Source organism: Cladophialophora psammophila, assembly GCF_000585535.1.
Source record: "Cladophialophora psammophila CBS 110553 chromosome Unknown aczJe-supercont1.6, whole genome shotgun sequence".
Lineage (NCBI taxonomy): Eukaryota > Fungi > Ascomycota > Eurotiomycetes > Chaetothyriales > Herpotrichiellaceae > Cladophialophora > Cladophialophora psammophila.
This window is the reverse complement of record NW_006912927.1, coordinates 960,915-978,138: the sequence shown is the minus strand read 5'-3', so window position 1 is coordinate 978,138 and position 17,224 is coordinate 960,915. Positions and strand designations below refer to the sequence as shown.

The 17,224-nt window shown below is 53.5% G+C and overlaps 7 protein-coding genes across 7 annotated transcripts; 4 read left to right on the top strand and 3 right to left on the bottom strand.

Moving 5' to 3' along the window:
- Positions 1-417: 417 nt before the first annotated feature.
- Positions 418-2,388, top strand: A1O5_04683 (uncharacterized protein; the record flags this gene model as incomplete). Its single annotated transcript, XM_007745287.1, has 3 exons — positions 418-1,330; positions 1,382-2,034; positions 2,095-2,388. 3 exons carry the CDS (start codon positions 418-420, stop codon positions 2,386-2,388), a joined length of 1,860 nt encoding a protein of 619 aa, XP_007743477.1.
- Positions 2,389-2,889: 501 nt separating this feature from the next.
- On the top strand, positions 2,890-5,862 carry A1O5_04682 (uncharacterized protein; the record flags this gene model as incomplete). Its single annotated transcript, XM_007745286.1, has 2 exons — positions 2,890-3,103; positions 3,188-5,862. 2 exons carry the CDS (start codon positions 2,890-2,892, stop codon positions 5,860-5,862), a joined length of 2,889 nt encoding a protein of 962 aa, XP_007743476.1.
- Positions 5,863-6,533: 671 nt separating this feature from the next.
- On the top strand, positions 6,534-7,690 carry A1O5_04681 (uncharacterized protein; the record flags this gene model as incomplete). Its single annotated transcript, XM_007745285.1, has 2 exons — positions 6,534-7,043; positions 7,130-7,690. The coding sequence occupies 2 exons, from the start codon at positions 6,534-6,536 to the stop codon at positions 7,688-7,690; spliced, it is 1,071 nt and encodes a 356-aa protein (XP_007743475.1).
- A 1,044-nt stretch (positions 7,691-8,734) lies between these two features.
- On the bottom strand, positions 8,735-10,579 carry A1O5_04680 (uncharacterized protein; the record flags this gene model as incomplete). The annotated part of the gene is made up of 2 exons (XM_007745284.1): positions 8,735-8,908; positions 9,005-10,579. The coding sequence occupies 2 exons, from the start codon at positions 10,577-10,579 to the stop codon at positions 8,735-8,737; spliced, it is 1,749 nt and encodes a 582-aa protein (XP_007743474.1).
- A 501-nt stretch (positions 10,580-11,080) lies between these two features.
- On the bottom strand, positions 11,081-12,178 carry A1O5_04679 (uncharacterized protein; the record flags this gene model as incomplete). Its single annotated transcript, XM_007745283.1, has 1 exon — positions 11,081-12,178. One exon carries the CDS (start codon positions 12,176-12,178, stop codon positions 11,081-11,083), a length of 1,098 nt encoding a protein of 365 aa, XP_007743473.1.
- A 1,017-nt stretch (positions 12,179-13,195) lies between these two features.
- Positions 13,196-13,600, top strand: A1O5_04678 (uncharacterized protein; the record flags this gene model as incomplete). The annotated part of the gene is made up of 1 exon (XM_007745282.1): positions 13,196-13,600. One exon carries the CDS (start codon positions 13,196-13,198, stop codon positions 13,598-13,600), a length of 405 nt encoding a protein of 134 aa, XP_007743472.1.
- Positions 13,601-15,487: 1,887 nt separating this feature from the next.
- On the bottom strand, positions 15,488-16,894 carry A1O5_04677 (uncharacterized protein; the record flags this gene model as incomplete). Its single annotated transcript, XM_007745281.1, has 1 exon — positions 15,488-16,894. The coding sequence occupies one exon, from the start codon at positions 16,892-16,894 to the stop codon at positions 15,488-15,490; it is 1,407 nt and encodes a 468-aa protein (XP_007743471.1).
- Between the last annotated feature and the right edge of the window lie 330 nt (positions 16,895-17,224).

Sequence of the window (17,224 nt, the reverse complement as noted above, 5' to 3'; positions counted from 1 at the left end):
TGCCCGGCGGGTATCCTGCGAGCCAGCATAACGAGACGGGATGATTGTTCCCAATGGTGAAGGTGATGGCTTATACCCGGTCTCCATCTTTGGCGCTTTCCCCCTTTTACGTTACCTCGTTGATTATTCAGGATCTGGACAGCGGACCATCTCCTCCCCCCTCCCGGTGCCTGGCTTTGGAGATACAGTGATTCACAATGCTGGCTGCAGAATGACATGTGTGTATTGACTACATTGGGAGGGTAGACTCGAGAGTAAGAAACTATAAGATACCATCCCATCCTGTCTGCTTTTCGTCTTGTCTGTCATCAGCCTCTTCACGCCTTCTACAAGGAAAAGCATTCAACCCGTGGGCAACTCACAGTCTCTTGTCGCAATTTCACCTCTATATCAGCATCCCGTGAAACCATCCTCACCATGTCCGCCCTGTTGGCCCTGTTGCGGGATGCCCCGGTGGGTCAGGTGATCCGGTTCATTACGAGGAACAAGTATCTCCCATATCCAGAGGAAAGGTCCGATTTTGTCCTGCCTGAATTCTATCAATCCCACAAGCTTGGTGCAGCACAGCAAACACAGCCAATTCTACCCGTGCCTGAAGACATCGAGAAGAAAATCGAGGACGACTCCGACGACGCCCGCAGCCTTACTGCAGCCAGAACCGCCGCAGATGGCGAGTCACTTGCTCTTTCAGACCGGACGCTGTCCAAAATCATGACGCGACCCGAGCTAAGCCAGGTCAACACCCGCGCCGATCTCGAACAGGCCTATTCCAACGCCACGCGGCAAGAGACGCTGAAGAATCAACCCAGTCGGCCCATTGCCCCTCAAGTCACCTCTGATGGCACCATCTTGGTCGATTGGTATGCGACCGACGACTCGGAGAATCCACAGAATTGGTCCAGGGGGAAGAAAACCATTGTCGTCTTGCAAATCTACCTCTACACACTTGCTGTCTATATGGGATCGGCCATCTTCACTCCATCTGAGCCCCTGATTGTTGAGAAGATGGGTGTCTCTCCAAACGTTGCTGCTCTCGGCTTGTCAATGTATGTCTTGGGATACGGGATTGGCCCCCTCATTTTCAGCCCTCTCTCGGAGATCCCTCTCATTGGCCGCAATCCACCCTATATGGTCACCTTGGGAATCTTCGTCATCATTTCCATCCCCACCGCCGTGGTCAATAGCTTCCCTGCCCTCGTCGTTCTGCGGTTTCTGCAAGGCTTCTTCGGCAGTCCTTGTTTGGCAACCGGTGGCGCTTCCATTGGCGACATCTACTCGCTCCTGAAGCTGCCTTACTTCCTCACCGGGTGGGCAGCGTTTGCTACAGCTGGTAAGTTCACTCAGAACTGATGATATGAGAAACCCCACTAACAAACAACAGGTCCGGCTCTTGGCCCAATCATCTCCGGTTTCTCGGTGCCTGCAACGAACTGGCATTGGTCGCTCTGGGAGATTGTCTGGCTCGCAGCTCCCGTCTACGTCTCTCTCCTGTTCTTGCTCCCCGAAACTTCCGCCTCCAACATCTTGCTCCGCCGTGCCGCTCGTCTTCGCAAGTTGACTGGCAACAACAACCTCAAGTCCCAGTCCGAGATCGACCAGGAGAAACTCACCCTCAATGAAGTTGTGGTTGGCAACCTCTGGCGACCTGCCCAGATTAACATCCTCGACCCTGCCGTCCTCTTTACCAGTTTCTACACGGCCTTGATGTACAGCATCTTCTACTCTTTCTTCGAAGTCTTCCCCCTCGTGTACGCTACCGGCAACCCAGGCAAGGCCACACATGGCTACGGCATGAACGGAGGCCAAATCGGCTTGATTTTCCTCTCCATTTCTGTCGGCGTGAGCATCGCAATTGCCATCTACGTCACCTACCTGCACTTTGTGTTCGAGCCGGAGATTCGCACCCGAGGTCTTGGAGAGCCTGAGCGACGTCTCATCCCCGCCCTTCCAGCTAGTCTGCTGTTGCCCATTGGGCTGTTCTGGTTCGCATGGACCGGTAACAATTCTCCCAAGATTCACTGGATTGTGCCCACGGTAAGCTCGACCCCTCCTATCCGTCGTTTTTGGAGACAGTGATACTGATTGGATCTGCAGCTCGGCGTCGTCGTATTCACAATCGGGATCTTCATCCTCTTCCAGTGCATCTTCATCTATATCCCCTTGACGTACCCACAATACGCTGCGTCGCTTTTTGCGGGCAATGACTTTGCCCGTTCGTCAATCGCCGCAGGCGCGATTCACTTCTCTCATCCCTTGTTCCACAACTTGGGCGTCGGCAGTGGTGTCAGCTTGCTCGCGGGGCTGACCGTTGGCGGCATCATCGGCATTTTCGTCTTGTGGAAATTTGGTGCGAATTTGAGAGCCAGATCTAGGTTTGCTGCCAAGTAGAGAGACCGGTGGGACTTTAATGATGAGATGGGGACACGAACAAGCTTATTGGCTATGGCTAATCAAATGATCGAATGTGTTGCAATATTCTGCGATTGATTTTGGCGGGTTCTGCTTCTCATTCAGAGCAGCAAGCAAGCGTTGGCGTTGGAGGAGCAAAGATCCTGTCCTAATAGCACAGCAGGATCGGTATAGAGAAGGCAGCCATACATTTAGCGGCCTAGATCTTGTTCAAATAGGATGGAATTAGATAACCACTCTTCAACCTGTCTGAAAATATCTTTTTCCCGTGCTTATGCGTGCGATTATTACATGTGTAAGGTTCTCCTCTTGTCCTCCCGAGTCTAACCATCACGTGGAGCTTAATGACGCAGCCTTGCCGTGACTGCGCTGCGGGATTTGACCACTAACCTCCAGTTCGGTTGCACCACGACTCGTCCCTGGCGACCAACAACTGAACCAGAAACCGACAATGTGTTGAACCCGCCACGACGCGGCGCGATGGCGCTGGATTTAGACGAAGGCTACGTGGCTCCCGGCCTGGCTTCAGGCGTGGAGACCACGCTCCCCATCTTCAACGTCGAACGAGTGCAACTGCAGTTCAACATCGCCTCTGATTTCGTGGCCGGCCAGGTCGCCAACAACGTACTGATTCTCGCACTTGCCACGGGGCGCATCTTGCGGATCGATCTCGAGAGCCCCTCGGACATCGACGGTGTGTTTGTCCCCACCCCCCGCGAGGAAATTACCATCAAGACTTGCGGCCCTTCCTAACGTTGATGATTGTTGTGTTTCTTAGATGTCGACCTGCCCAAAAAGACCAGCGAGGTCGGGCTCATCCGCCGCATGTTCCTCGACCCTTCGGCGTCCCATTTGATCATCACCACCACGCTGGGGGAGAACTTCTACCTGCACAGCCAATCGAAGCAGCCTAAAGCACTGTCTAGGCTAAAAGGCATATCCATTGAGTCTATCGCTTGGAACCCTTCACAACCCACCGCCTCTACGCGAGAGATCTTGGTCGGCGCGGTGGATGGGAATGTCTACGAGATATACATTGAGCCGGCATCAGAGTTCTACCGCCGCGAAGAACGTTATTGCACACATGTTTGGAAGATCCCAGATGGCGCCGTCACGGGCCTTTGGGCAGAGACAATTGACGGCAAGGCGGACATACGGAGAGTGATTGTGGCGTCACATTCGAGACTATGTCACTGGATAGGCAAGACGGGCGGACGAGGAAAGGAAGGTTCAGCCTCCATCTATGCCGAACTGTTCTCGAAGGAAGCTCCTGTCACTCATGACACCACCGGCGCCTCCGCCATTGCGCCGTCATCGTTTTCGGTGTCGCCCGAGTCACAAGATGCTGGCCCGGACTCGTATCGCAGTTTTGCTTGGTTATATTCCCAGGGCGTCTTGACTGGGAAGTTGTTGACCTCCCCAACGTCGTCCAGTCTAGGCTCCAAGATTTTCAGTGAGGCTAGACTTCACCCTCGCTCCGTGTTTCCGGAAACCATATCTGCTCGCGGTGGACGAAAGTTGATACAAGATCCCATTGTCTCGGCTATCCTGTCTCAATGGCACGTCTTAGCCCTTGCCGAAGGTCGAATAGTTGCTGTCAATCGCCTTGATGGCAGCGTTGTTTACGACCAGGCGGTGTTGGAACCTGGACAGTCAGCTCTTGGCTTGGTAGTGGATCAGAAGAAGAACACATATTGGCTTTTTACCAGCCAAGAAATCTTCGAGGTGGTGGCAAATGACGAGGAGCGGGATATCTGGAAGATCATGCTCAAGCAACAAGATTACGATGCTGCTCTTCGTTATGCCAAAGGAGCGGCACAGAAGGACTCTGTCGCAACTGCTTCAGGAGACTACCTGTCGAGCAAAGGGCAATACTTGGAGGCGGCGAGCGTTTGGGGAAAGAGCAGCAAAGCCTTTGAGGAAGTCTGCCTGTCGTTGATTGACAATGGGCAGGAAGAAGCTTTGAGGAGATACCTATTGGCCAAGCTGGCCTCATACAAGAAGTCTTCGGTCATGCAACGAGTGATGATAGCAACATGGCTCGTCCAGATCTTCATGGCCAAGTTGAACTCGCTCGATGACATGATTGCCACCAAAGCGGAACTGCTGGAGCACACCGACGCCGGCGGTGCGAAACGAGATTTGGAACAGACTCGAAACGAATTCCAAGAATTTGTGACCAAATACAAATCGGATCTTGATGCGAAGACAGTCTATGAAGTCATCTCGAGCCACGACAGAGAAGAGGAGCTTCTGTTCTTTGCCAACGCCATCGCCGACTACGACTATGTTCTCTCGTACTGGGTGCAGCGAGAAAAATGGAACGAGGCACTGTCGGTTCTTAACAAGCAAAGCAATCCCGAGACATTCTATCGGTATAGCAATGTGCTCATGACGCATGTTGCAATTGGGCTGGTGGAGATCCTAATGCGAAGAAGCAATCTCGACCCGCAAAAGCTCGTCCCAGCACTCCTAAGCTACAACGAGAACGCCAATGTTCCGTTGAACCAGAATCAGTCGGTGCGTTACTTGAATTTTGTTGTGACGAACAACTTCGAGGTGCCTGCCTCTGTACACAACGCCCTCATTTCGATCATGGCGTCACATCCATCGCCATCGGAAACTATGCTACTGGGATACCTTGAAAGTCAACCCTCTCCTCCGTTCTACGACGCGGACTTCGCTTTAAGGCTTTGCATTCAGCATAACCGAGTACAGTCATGTGTGCACATCTACAGTACCATGGGACAATATCAGCAAGCGGTGGAACTGGCACTGCAGCACGATGATATCGACCTGGCGGCAATCGTCGCCGATCGACTGGAGGGCAATGACAAAGTCAGAAAAAGGTTATGGCTTCTGATTGCAGAGAAGAAGATCAAGGAAGCTGCGTCTATTAAAGAAGCGATCGGTTTCTTGAAGAGATGCGAGCTGCTCAAAATCGAAGACCTTATTCCTTTTTTCCCTGACTTCGTGGTGATCGACGATTTCAAAGAGGAGATATGCGAGGCTCTCGAGGAGTATTCGCGACACATTGACAACCTCAAGCAGGAAATGGATCTCTCGCAACACACTGCAGAGCAAATCAAAGCCGAGATTGCAGCACTAGACCACCGTTATGCCATCGTGGAAGCAGGCGAGCGGTGTTGGATCTGCACGCTACCAGTCTTGAGCCGGCAATTTTTCGTGTTCCCCTGTCAGCACGCCTTCCACAGCGACTGCCTGGGCAAACGCGTGCTTGAGAGTTCGGGGAGCAGTAAGAGGAAACGGATCAAGGACCTCCAGGCGGAGGTCAACCAGGGCTTGAGTGTGGGTGTGCAACGACAAAAGCTAGTTGCCGAGTTGGACGGATTGGTCGCTGAGCAATGCGTTCTGTGCGGGGATCTGGGCATCAAGCAGGTTGATGAGCCCTTCATCCATGAGGGTGATGATGTGGAAGCTTGGGCTATCTGACAGCAATGTGCTGTCCATCTCACTGGCGATGGCTGCTTCGCATTCCTTCAATATTACCACCGAGCCATCCCTATCACCACACGTGATTCGGGGATTCTTTTGGAAGCCGATTCAAGAATCTCCCATTGGCAGACGATGGACTATCCGGTGCAGCGGAAGAGCAGCAAAGTGTATCCCGAGTCCTGGCCGACACAAGGATTCGCCTTCCGAAGTGTCGCTCTTCCCGCCTCAATCCTTGCATCGCGGCGACAATTCCAGCGCGCCCGATCACAGGTTGGAATGGATGGCGAAATGTGCATTATTAAATGTCCGGCAGATGACGCTGTGTGCTTTTGGAAGCCCTCGTTGTGTTCTATATACGCAGCCATTCCCCCCAAGGCTCCGACCCCTTATTTCTGCCCCGCTCAGCTCAGCCTGGTAAGCACGCGGTACTCATCAGTCTCTGCTCCCCTGTTGCCGCGTCCCAAGCAGGATACAAACAGCGACGAATGATGCAGTACACTACAGGTGCATGAATATTGCAGAATAATATATATATTATATATCCTTCTCCCTTTCTTTCTCTTCATACAACAATTCTTACCGCCGCAATACCCCCATCAAGCCAAGTTCACCAACTGCCACCCTGTTATCAATTTCTCACCCGAATCATACTCATTCCCAACCTCACCATGGCACATCCAAGAGGGTTCACTATCTTTGCCCGCGCATGGACGGCGTCTCCGCCCAGGAGGACAAACATGCATTCGATCGCCTCGTTGCCAACAGCAGAGGACGAGGAGAGCATTGTCTCTTCATCCAGCAGTGACGGCACCCACACCCCGAGCTCCCTATCATCATCATCATCGACGACGACCATCTCCACAACATCGGCACCTTCTTCAGACATTGCTAGGACAAAGCTAGCCACACGCGCAAAAGTCGACTTCTCTCTCCTAGAATACGTGTTTGCACAGGGGTCGGTAGTAGAGGCCCCCAGCTCTTCGCCATTGTGGTACATCCTGACAACGGCGCTCCTTCTGGCTTTCCACAAGGAGAAGCTGATCGAAGAGCTATGGACCTATCTGAGCACAAGGTACGCCGTATGTTCGCAAGAGAAAGAAACGGCGGATTTGCTCGCTGTTGCTAGGCGGATCCGGGAGGCATGCTTGAAAGCCAGTACGCTGGTGGGATTTCCCAGGGTAAGCCTCTTGCTTAGACGCAAATTAGGGGACCACGTAATTGTATGTATAATATGATAGTAACTGACCTTGCGGATCCAAAACAGGCAATCAACGCACTCCTCGCCCTCCAACACGCCATCCAGACCACCCATCCAAACCTCTCCAGCATCCTCGAAGCAGACCAATCCCTGCGCTCCGCTGCTAGTACTACTCCTACTGATGCCGAGGCCAAATCAGCCCGGGGCATGGCACTGTTTCAGAAAATATACGCGCAGCACAGCCCGCGCGTGCTGACGGCCATGTCGGCCTGCTCGGGTGGCGACCTCACCTTTTTTGCCATTAACTGCATCTACGGCGAACTGCTGGCCGAGAACTCGATCATCGGTGACCTCGAGACGGGTCTGTTGGAGTTCATCTGCTGTCTCGCGGACGGCTGCGCGCCGCAGGCCAAGGGCCATTTCTTTGGGTCCGTCAATCTCGGGGCCGGCAAGGACACGCTGCGTGCGGCGGTGCGCTTGGCCGACGAAGTTGCTAGACAAGTCCGTGTCGGGCGGCCTTGGAAGGATGGTATTGGAGAGGGAGAGGGAGAGGGAGAGGGAGAGGGGAGGCAAGAGGACTCAAGTTGGGACGAGTGGAAATTTTTAGAAAGGGCTATGGCCGAGTAGTACCAGGGGAAGCACGGACATAGGTGAGCAATTTTGTCTTGTCGTTTGACATTGCTTTGGACCTGCGGACGATGCTGAGATATCCCTAGCTGGAGCAATGGACAGAGCGTTGGGGCGCGTCCATCGCACATAGATGTCGGGGAGAAGTTACATGAGCGTTGCAGCGAGCTGGCACTTACCATATAACTGTGTATTCGTCTTCATGTCCATCCGATCTACTTTCTAGTGACGTAGATAGCTCACCTGCCTCAGTCCCTTTTCTTCTCGTCCCCTCCTTTCCCTTCTTGCCTCATTCCAATTTCCCTCTCTTCGCTTACCTCGCCCCCTTGCACCCTTTGTCACATCACATGTCTGAACCAAGCCCGCGCTGGATCCTAGATGGCGAGCAGAATGGAGTGGATGTGGCATTGGAGACTCGTGGCAGGAGACTCGAGATCAGTCTCGCGGACGTGGTGGCGGCGATGAAAGAAGGCTAGGCCAGGATAATAACACACACACACACACACACACAGAGAGAGAGAGAGAGAGAGAGAGACCCTCGCCGGACCGATCCATCACCATGTCCTATACCGTAGGGCTTGAATCTGCCACAGTTGCTCAAGACAACTTACGTCTTCGTACCGGTCTAGCCTTATAGGTATGGATCAAGAAAGGTAGAGGTGAGATTTAGCTGAAGGCTATGAGCAAGGCCAGGCGAGGTAATGCACAGTAAGACACCTCGGGTAATAGTGGTTAGTGTGTGGTAGTTAAGTTACTCTACCCCAGTTCCGCGTGTTTACCTAGTATATATATATATATATATATATAGGATATATGAGTACTCCTCACCCCATGTACCTGTCGTGTATGGAGTAATATGCAAACCCTTCTAGCTAGTTAAACAGGTAGGTAGGCAAGCAGGTAGATGGCCCATCTAAACTCCAGACAACATCAATCGCCGTGGGTCTAGGTTGTCTTGTCCGAGAACGCCGCGTTTGTCAACATGGAAATCCTCGTCGAGAATAGGGAGAGATGGGGAGAAAAAAGGCAAAGACTGGCTGGCTGTCACTCTCTCGGCCCGAAATACTGCTTCAGAATCTGCTTCTTGTTGACTTTTCCCATGGCGTTGCGCTCGATCGACTCGACCACTTTCAGCACCGTGGGCACCTTGTAAGCTGCCATGTCCTCTTTCAGGTGTTTGCGGAGGGTCGCCAGGTCGAGACTGGGAGAAGAGACGGCCTAGTTTTTCAGAATTAGTATACAAGATCCGGAGTCACTCACCGCGAACATTTCTTTTGAAAAGAACAGCATAGAGGAACTAGACGAATGACTTACCGAGTCCTTCAGCTTGACGACAGCGGCCACTCGCTGGCCCCATTCCTGGTCCTCGACGCCGACGACAGCCACCTCGTCCACAAGGCCGCTCAAGTGCTCGTTGCCCAGGATGTTCCGTTCGACCTCCAAGGCCGAGATCTTGTACCCGCCGCTCTTGATGATGTCGACACTGTCGCGTCCCAGGATGAAGTACGCGCCATTCTCCTCCCTCTTTGCCACGTCGCCTGTCTTGAACCAGCCGTCGCCGGTGAACGACTCCACGGTAGCTTCCGGCCGCCGGAAATATTCCAGGAACACATTGGGTCCACGGATCTCAATTAGACCCGACTCGTCCTTGCCGGAAGACGTGATGATCTGGCCGGTCTTCTCGTCCGTCAGGCGAACTTGCACGCCCGGCAACGGCCAGCCGACACTCCCGTCGATGCGCTTCTCCTTCTCAAGCCCACAGCTCAATGCCATGCCTATCTCGGTCATGCCGTATCGCTCGAGTAATTCGTGACCTGAGATCTCCTCAAACTTTCGCTTCGTGGGCACCGGTAGGGCGGCCGACCCGCTGACGATAAGGCGGAGAGCGCGCACACCTTCTCGCGCGGCCGACTCGGATGACGTTCCGCGTATGCTAGTGTCGAAATAGTCGATGAGTCTCGAATACACGGTTGGAACAGCCATGAACATGGTCGACGAGCCCTTCTGAGACCACCGGTTCCACACAATCTTCGGATCGAATTTTGGATACATTTCCACTGTGCCACCGGCAAGCAATGTGGCAGTAAGTCCATTGACAATGCCGTGGACGTGATGGAGCGGGAGAACATGAATTAAATGGTCTGACCGGCTGTACTGCCAAGCTTCGACCAGGCTGCGTGCTTGAAAGGTGATGGTCTCATGCGAAGAGATGCAGCCCTTTGGTCTCGAGGTCGTGCCGGAGGTGTAGATGATTAGAGCTCGCCGCGATACCGGAAAAGCCGTGGTAAATCTGGGAAGGAACGGGAAGTTTTTCGAGTTTGGCGTGTGCGGTGTGAGCGACATGATCGGGATTCCTGGTGCCTGTTCTTGCAGGCCAGCCTCGAATTTCTGGAATGACGGATGCAGAATAACCAGAGATGGGTCTGAGTCCGAAATCGTATACTGGAGCTCTTTGAGCGGATGAGACGTGCATAAAGGTACCGAAACAGCTCCAGCCGCCCATACGGCCCACTGAGTGACGACATAATCGTATCCCGAGGGTGCAAGGAACGCGATTCTGGGTTCTTCTTCAGAGGTTGAAAGGGATGGGTCGTAGCTCGAGATATATCGTTGGATCTGGGCTTTTAAGGCTGCAACATCGTTCAAGAGTTGAACGAAAGTGAAACTTTGGTCCTTAGTCTTGTCAATAATGGCAACCTTGCGTGGGTCTGCAAGAGCATGAGATCTAGCTTCAAGGAACAGAGGCAACTCCGGTATCGAGGGGTCATCCTCGCTGACTTTGGCTGAATATCCAGAAATAGGCAGATTCGTTGAGTAGAAATCAAGCTGCTGGTTGGCGGGAAAGGGCCAGTTGGAATGGCTGGGAGAAAGAGAGACCTCGATGCTCATGGTTGCTCGTAATGCTAATGCTTGTATTGGTGTTGGTGGTGATGGCGGTGCTCGAGAAGGCCGACCTGGTTATAGAGTCAGACGGCCACCATAAGAATGCCATATTTAAAACCCTCATCTGGATCATCCAATTTCATTGGGGTGCCAAAAATGGAAGTCGATCACCCCAACAATAACGCAGAAATACCATCATATGTGGCGCATGAATGCCGGAAGCATGCAATTTGGACCAAAGGTTGGCATCCGGAGACACGGCGATTTTTCAATGATCGAGATGAACGAGATCTCAGAAAAATATCCCCGAATGGAATAGTCCCGAGTGGGTGTAACCCAATGATGCTGGCTGGGGACGTGGATCTTTTCCGCCGATGCCACGGGGGCTTCTCCCTCCTATCAGACTGTGGCTCCACAGGATGGTGCTATACAGAGAAATTCACGCCCATCGTGACGGCTGCTTCGGTCGACAAGGCCTAGGATCCTACGGCGCCTCATACGCCGTGGCTACTGGAAGATCGAGCCTCCAGCAGCACGCCTTCGGCCTTCGTCCTCGACTGCCTCGATAAACAGTCCCGGCATTTCGGTCTGTGTTAAACATGCACTGGCCTGGAGGTAAGCGGCCTTGAAGGTCTCCCACAGGGCCATGTCGTTAGGGTGCTTTGAAACTGGTCGAGGATAATATGGATGGTTGAAGTAAAAGGCCTTCTCCAGCTGCTTCACGCCCGCGGCGGACTCCGGGAATGTCTGACATTGGTCAAAATCCAACAACCAGACTCCCATGGACCGCTGATGCACCTCGAAACTGAAGATGTTGTTGAAGCCGGAATGCTTCCAGCCTCTGGTCTCTGATTGCGGAGTTGCCGGTGCGATATCCAGGCCCGGAGTCCTCCCCAAGACAAATTCAACATCATTTGCATCAATCCGCGCTCGCCAATGGAGGACTGCAAGCGTCTGGGCCATGACTCCTGCCCAGATACCCGTATCAAGTTGGAGATACTCCATTTCATTGACCATCAGATCGAAATTGCGGAGTCTAAACGAGGCAGGCGCTGACCGGTCGGCTCTTCGACCCAGGTAAAGGCGGACCAGGCAGTCATGATTTTCCGGACTGGCCAGGAAATTCGCCTTGTTTGCCTTGACGGAGTGGGGAGCGAAGAGGTCGACAAGGACCTCGCGGAGAGGCGGAGGGAGAGGGTGTATTCTAGTCGATAGAATGCCACTTGTCGGCTGGAAGTCTTCAGGCAACAAGCCGCCAAACTCGGTCCAGAAGACTCGCTCAGAGGGCTGAACCCAGCTATTCCAGCGAGGGAGGTTGACATTCGAGCGGAATTCCCAGGGTGCTTGCTGAAATGCCTCCTCAATCTTTCTGTGATTGCAGCAGTCGTTCCAGAGCTGATCCAGCATTCCCTCGTTGGGGGTCTTCAACACGAGATGCTTCAGCGCCCACACTGTTCCACACTGACCCTTTCCGACCTGTTTTGGGCCCTCCTGCATCTCGGGGGACGGAGGGCATACGAATGTCGAGGACTGCCCTAGGCGCTGAGAGTTGCTGGCATGGCCACCACGTCCGGGACCCTTTAAACACGAAGAGCCGTGGCCCATGGTTGAGGCTGTACTTGGACTTGCTGCAGGGCGTGCGCCTCGAGGAAGCGAGAAGCAAGAAGCAAGAAGCGGCCCTGCGGGATGATATATATCTCAAATCAAGCGGCCACCAAAGAACCTTGGAACCTACCGTGTCCGTTCCACAGGTTGATTCCCGCGCAAGCTCATGGTTGAACTCTGAGTCTCTGACCGCCGGGACTCTCAAGCTTGGACCGCCTATCACGCCTTGTTCCGTTTTATATTCACGCCGTCGATGATGCATCCTGCTGGGCTTTTCATTCTGACCTTGAGGAACTGTAGCGTGTCCGCCGCTATGTGTTTGCCTTGGGCAAAGCTGGATCCCAAAGCTGGATCCCAACACCTATATCTGGCACACAGAATAAAGTGTTGTGTCTGACACGCAGAGTCACCATTGTTACGGCGGGGCTCCTCCTCCATCTCCAGCATTTCTTTATGTCAGACCAAAACTTCCAACCACGCCATCCACTCTTACACTCCCGTCCTGTTCATCCATCACCTCAATCTTGATATCAGGTTGGTGGTGCGCTTCTGTAATCTGCGATTACCCGTCCAACACACATGTTTGGCTGCATCAACACCGCTTCGTCGATCGGTATATCTTGTACCCATTGTACCAAAGAAACCACAATGCCTGTAAAAGCTTCTCTGGAATCAGTCCACTCTCGTCCATCTCACACAAGGCCATCGAGAGATGGAACAGGCCGTCGGCGAATCAATTCATGCTTGACTAACACCCGCGTTGCTCTATTGCCCTTTCCGAACACGAACCCGCAGGCATCTCGTGAGCTGCTATGCGCAACCCCGCCCTTCGACCCTACCTAGGTAAGGCACGCGACCCCTCGCCCGTGGGAAGGGATGGGATAGGATATGACTGCAGGTGTCCCTGGGAGGAAGCTCAGGTCACCTTTCTGCGACAAGACCTCCCTGCCAGCTCTAGAGCACCTCTGTTTTGGACCTTTTACCAACAGCAACAGAACCTCGTCGATCTCGTCTGTAATGGCAAACAAGCAAGAAACACCAACAACGGCCCTTCCTACTACCACGACGAGTGGCATGGGTGCATCCCACCGTCGCTCGAGCAGCGGCATCTCCGACGACGTGGCCAAATCGGCCCACGACTTCATGGCCGGCACCATCCGGCGCTCGTCCAGCGGCGTGACTGACGACGCTGCCCGCGCCGCACGCGACTTCATGCGCTCCTCCGCCACCAACAAAGCCCCCGGCCTGACAGATGACCTTGCCGACAAGATGCACACGTTCATGGAAGGCCCCGCCACGCACCGGGAGAGCCACAGTAAATACTTGCCCGACGTCACGCTGCCGGGCATCACGGACGAAGTGGTCGAGGAGGCCCTCGAGTTTGTCGATGGCATCGAGAAGAGCGTCGCCAAGGAGGCTTGAAACCCTCCCGAACCAAGTGTCCTTGTGCTGTGCTTGTTGTACACAATGGATATGCATAGCAGATTTATCAGCTGGGTGGATGGATGGATAACTAGGAAGGAGGTTTCTTGTATAACCAGATTGAACACCGAACCACAAAAAGCGAGGGCGAACTACGTTTATGTCGTTGGCGTTGGATATATTCGGTATTTACTTTTACCCACCAATATGTTTTATCATTGAAGACTGATATCTCGTCCCATTACTACAAAAATTGGACCCATTGCGGAAATGGACAGGAACATGTATTCGCGCACCCGCCCGCCCCCGGAGAAGGGAGGGGGAAGCACGAAGGGAGAAAAAAAAAAAGAAGCAGCAAATGATCGAGATGTGTACTCTGTCCCCAGTATTACTCCTTTGAACAGATACGCGTGTCTTCCACCTCTCCTACCTGTCTACCCATCCATCTATCAGTCTGTCTCTCATGGTTCTTCCTTCCCTCCCTTCTTTCCTGTCAGTCTTCGCCGCCGCCGGCGGCTTCAAACACGCGGGCCATCCTATCCACAAACCGCCAGTGTCCTCTGGTCTCCCACCCCTTCCCCTTCCACTCGCTGGCGTCGCCTTGAGGAAAAAACCTCGAGCACGCCGCCGCCGTCCAGCAGACTGTCGTCGTCGTGGGCGTAGATGACAAGGACATCCGGGTCGGCATCAAAGCGCGCGGTCAGCGTCGTCACGTTGGCCTGTGAGAGCGCGCCGTCTTCTTCGACACCGCGGGCGATTAAGCAGAAGGGTTGGGTGCGGGAGTCGTCTGGCTCAGTCCCAGAGGAGGAAGAGGAGGAGGTAGAGGGTGAGTAGAGACGGTGGAGGCGTGTTAAGGGCTCGGTTCGGAATAATGACGAGGGCGTCGATGTGGCTGTCGCTTTGGAGGTGTTTGTCGGGGGGGGGGGGGGGGGGATGGATCAGGAGGACGTAGCAGGGCACGGAGCTGCGTTCGTAGCCCGGGTACAGAGGTGTCATGGCGACGTAGTAGGGGAGATTTTTGATGCGAGAGCTGCCGTCGATGATGGAGACGTTGACGATGGATGAGGATGCCGGAACCTGCAGTTTCGTCGCCATCGTTTCTCTCTTTGAAGACACTCTGCTTGACTCGACCCCGGTGAATCAACTGGAGAAGGACGAGTATCCAAAAGCGAAAAAGAATGCAAAGAGAGAACAGCACTCAACTGTCCTCGTACTGTACCTTGTATCCGCTCGACCTTCCTCTCATCCTAATCTTGGTCTGGCTTTCTGCTCCTCTGCGCTGACAGCCATGTACAGTGCCCAAGCCAACCAAGGTGTGAGAAAGACGAGCATTGTTGAACTGAGTCGGCCAGAACCCGACTTGACCATGCTGAATTCGGCTTGTGCAACCCTTCAAGTCAAGTCAAGTCGAGGTCGATGTCCGCTGATGGTGTGGCGGAATATGGAATATGCACTATAAGCGATTGACGATGGTGGGTGTCGTCTCTCGGAGGCCGTATCACAAATCTTCTATACGAAGTCCGAATGGCGCGGGAGAGAGGGAGACCTAGACGGGCAAGAAACATCCCGTTTCAGTAGACAAGATAATATTCGGTCAGCACGCATCTCGTTTTCACATTTCCGTCCGGGGCTCGAGTCGAGAATAAGCGAGTGGCTTGAGGGATTGTAGCAGAGTTCGAGCTGCATTGTTCTTGAAAAGAAACCCTCCCTTGCTAGTCGTATACTTCACTCGCCGATCCAAGAGCAACAGAAATTTTTCATTTGTAGTACATTCCGATCATTTCGTCTTCCTGGTCTCCAGTACCTGTCAAACAACGCATTCATGTCGTGCGTCAAAACACCTCAAAGCGCCTTCATATTCATCGTAACAGTGGGTCTCCCTTGTCCTTAGTTCTCCTCAAACAGCCAGGCCAACGATTCGGGCCAATCGTTGTCGGACCTTTCGTTGGTGCTCATCTTCATTCTCCATTTCCGGTACCCTTTCCTTGCAAGCCGTTGGTCGAATTCCTGTTTGCATCCGGGGCACCATCGCTCCCTCGGCAGCGGTCTTTCGTACGCCAAACCAAGAATGTACGTGCGCCGGGGGCAATTGGGCACCCAACAGGATGAGCATCTTGCCTCTCTGCGGCTCTTCGGCAAGGGAATCTGGTCGAGAGCGCGCCATCGCGAGTCGGGCTTGTTGGCTTTGGTCGGACTACCTCCGGACTTTTTGTTTTCCCTGTTTTCCTTGTTCTCCCTGTTCTCTCTCCACTCGATCAAAGCAGCCTTTCGCTCCGCAAGCCCGCCTGCAAATGCGATATTGAAGCTCGGAGCCCACCAGTTCCTCGTTCTGCGATCGCGACTGGCTTGGCGTTGCCTGCGTGTCGCCCCCTTGCGTACTCGCCAGGCCTCAAAGATCCCAGCAATTTTCCGATCAAAGCCCTCAATTTCCATCAAATCCTCTTCTCGCCGTCTCTGCTCTTCTATTTCAAAGCAGGCGACACATCCCCACCACAGCTCAAAGGTCGTGTTGCCACATGAGGAGCAGACTCCAATCTCCTCGGCTGGGTTGACGAGGCTTTGGCCTTCGAGCACCCATCGACGAAGTCTGCGGGTTAAGCTCGATTTGCAGACCGTATCGCTCTTCTTCACCCAGTTCTCCTTCCACCACTCCCCCTCGATGTCGCGGTATCGGCGCATGCAGTCCTTGCACAATCTATTTCGGGCAAATTTGGCACCGAGACCTGTGCCGCGGTTACTCATTCTCTCGACGAAGCACCACAAAGGTTTGACCTCGAGGCAACCGTAGCATCGAAGTTCTCTGGCAGGACGCTCAATGAGCCGAAAGTCAAAAGCAGCGTACAACAAGTCCCAGAGATGGCCAAGTCGCTGCCGTGGGTAGAGGGATCTGTATTCCCGGTACTGCTGCTCCTCGTTCTCGAGGCTTTCCTTGACCAATTTGGCTCGGGTGCGACGGACGACATCTACTGGGAGTAGTTCGTAGATCATTCGACAGGTTTGTCGAAGAGCGAGCAATGTATCAAAATCGACGTAGGTGGTGGCGAGAAGGTAATGCAAATCGTGCGGTAAGATGGAAAGGAAGGCGCTCTTTTGTGCCCCTCCCGCGGCCCGTTCAAGGTGGGCTTTGTTGAATGACAGCAAGGTCGGCATGGATGTATGTTGCTTAGCTTTCGAGATCAAAGAGGTTGGATGTTGCATCTTCAACTTTGGCAGTATGCGGTTGTCCACAGTATGCTCAGTGACAGTGACTCTGCTGGACTCCTTTCGGTTGTCTGGAAGGTGATCGTCTGGCATGTCTCGAGATGATTCACCGCCTGCTCCTCCAGAGCCAGAGAACGATTTCAATGGGGGTGCTGGGCAGGAATGGCTACACGCATCAGGATGAGAAATGTGCTCCATGTTTTGCTGACGGATGGATTGATTGATTCACTGTTGTTGAGCGGCAATGTCGGGGGGGGAGGGGGGCAGAATGCTAACATGAACAGAATTCTGGAGGGTCGAGGCTCCAAAACACTTTTGGACACAGTGTCGGGCTGAGAGAGACAAGGCAACAATATTTGCCCGTTAGACACAGAAGCTGTAGGGAACCGTGGCCTTGTCAAGCTACAAGGCAACCAGCCTTGA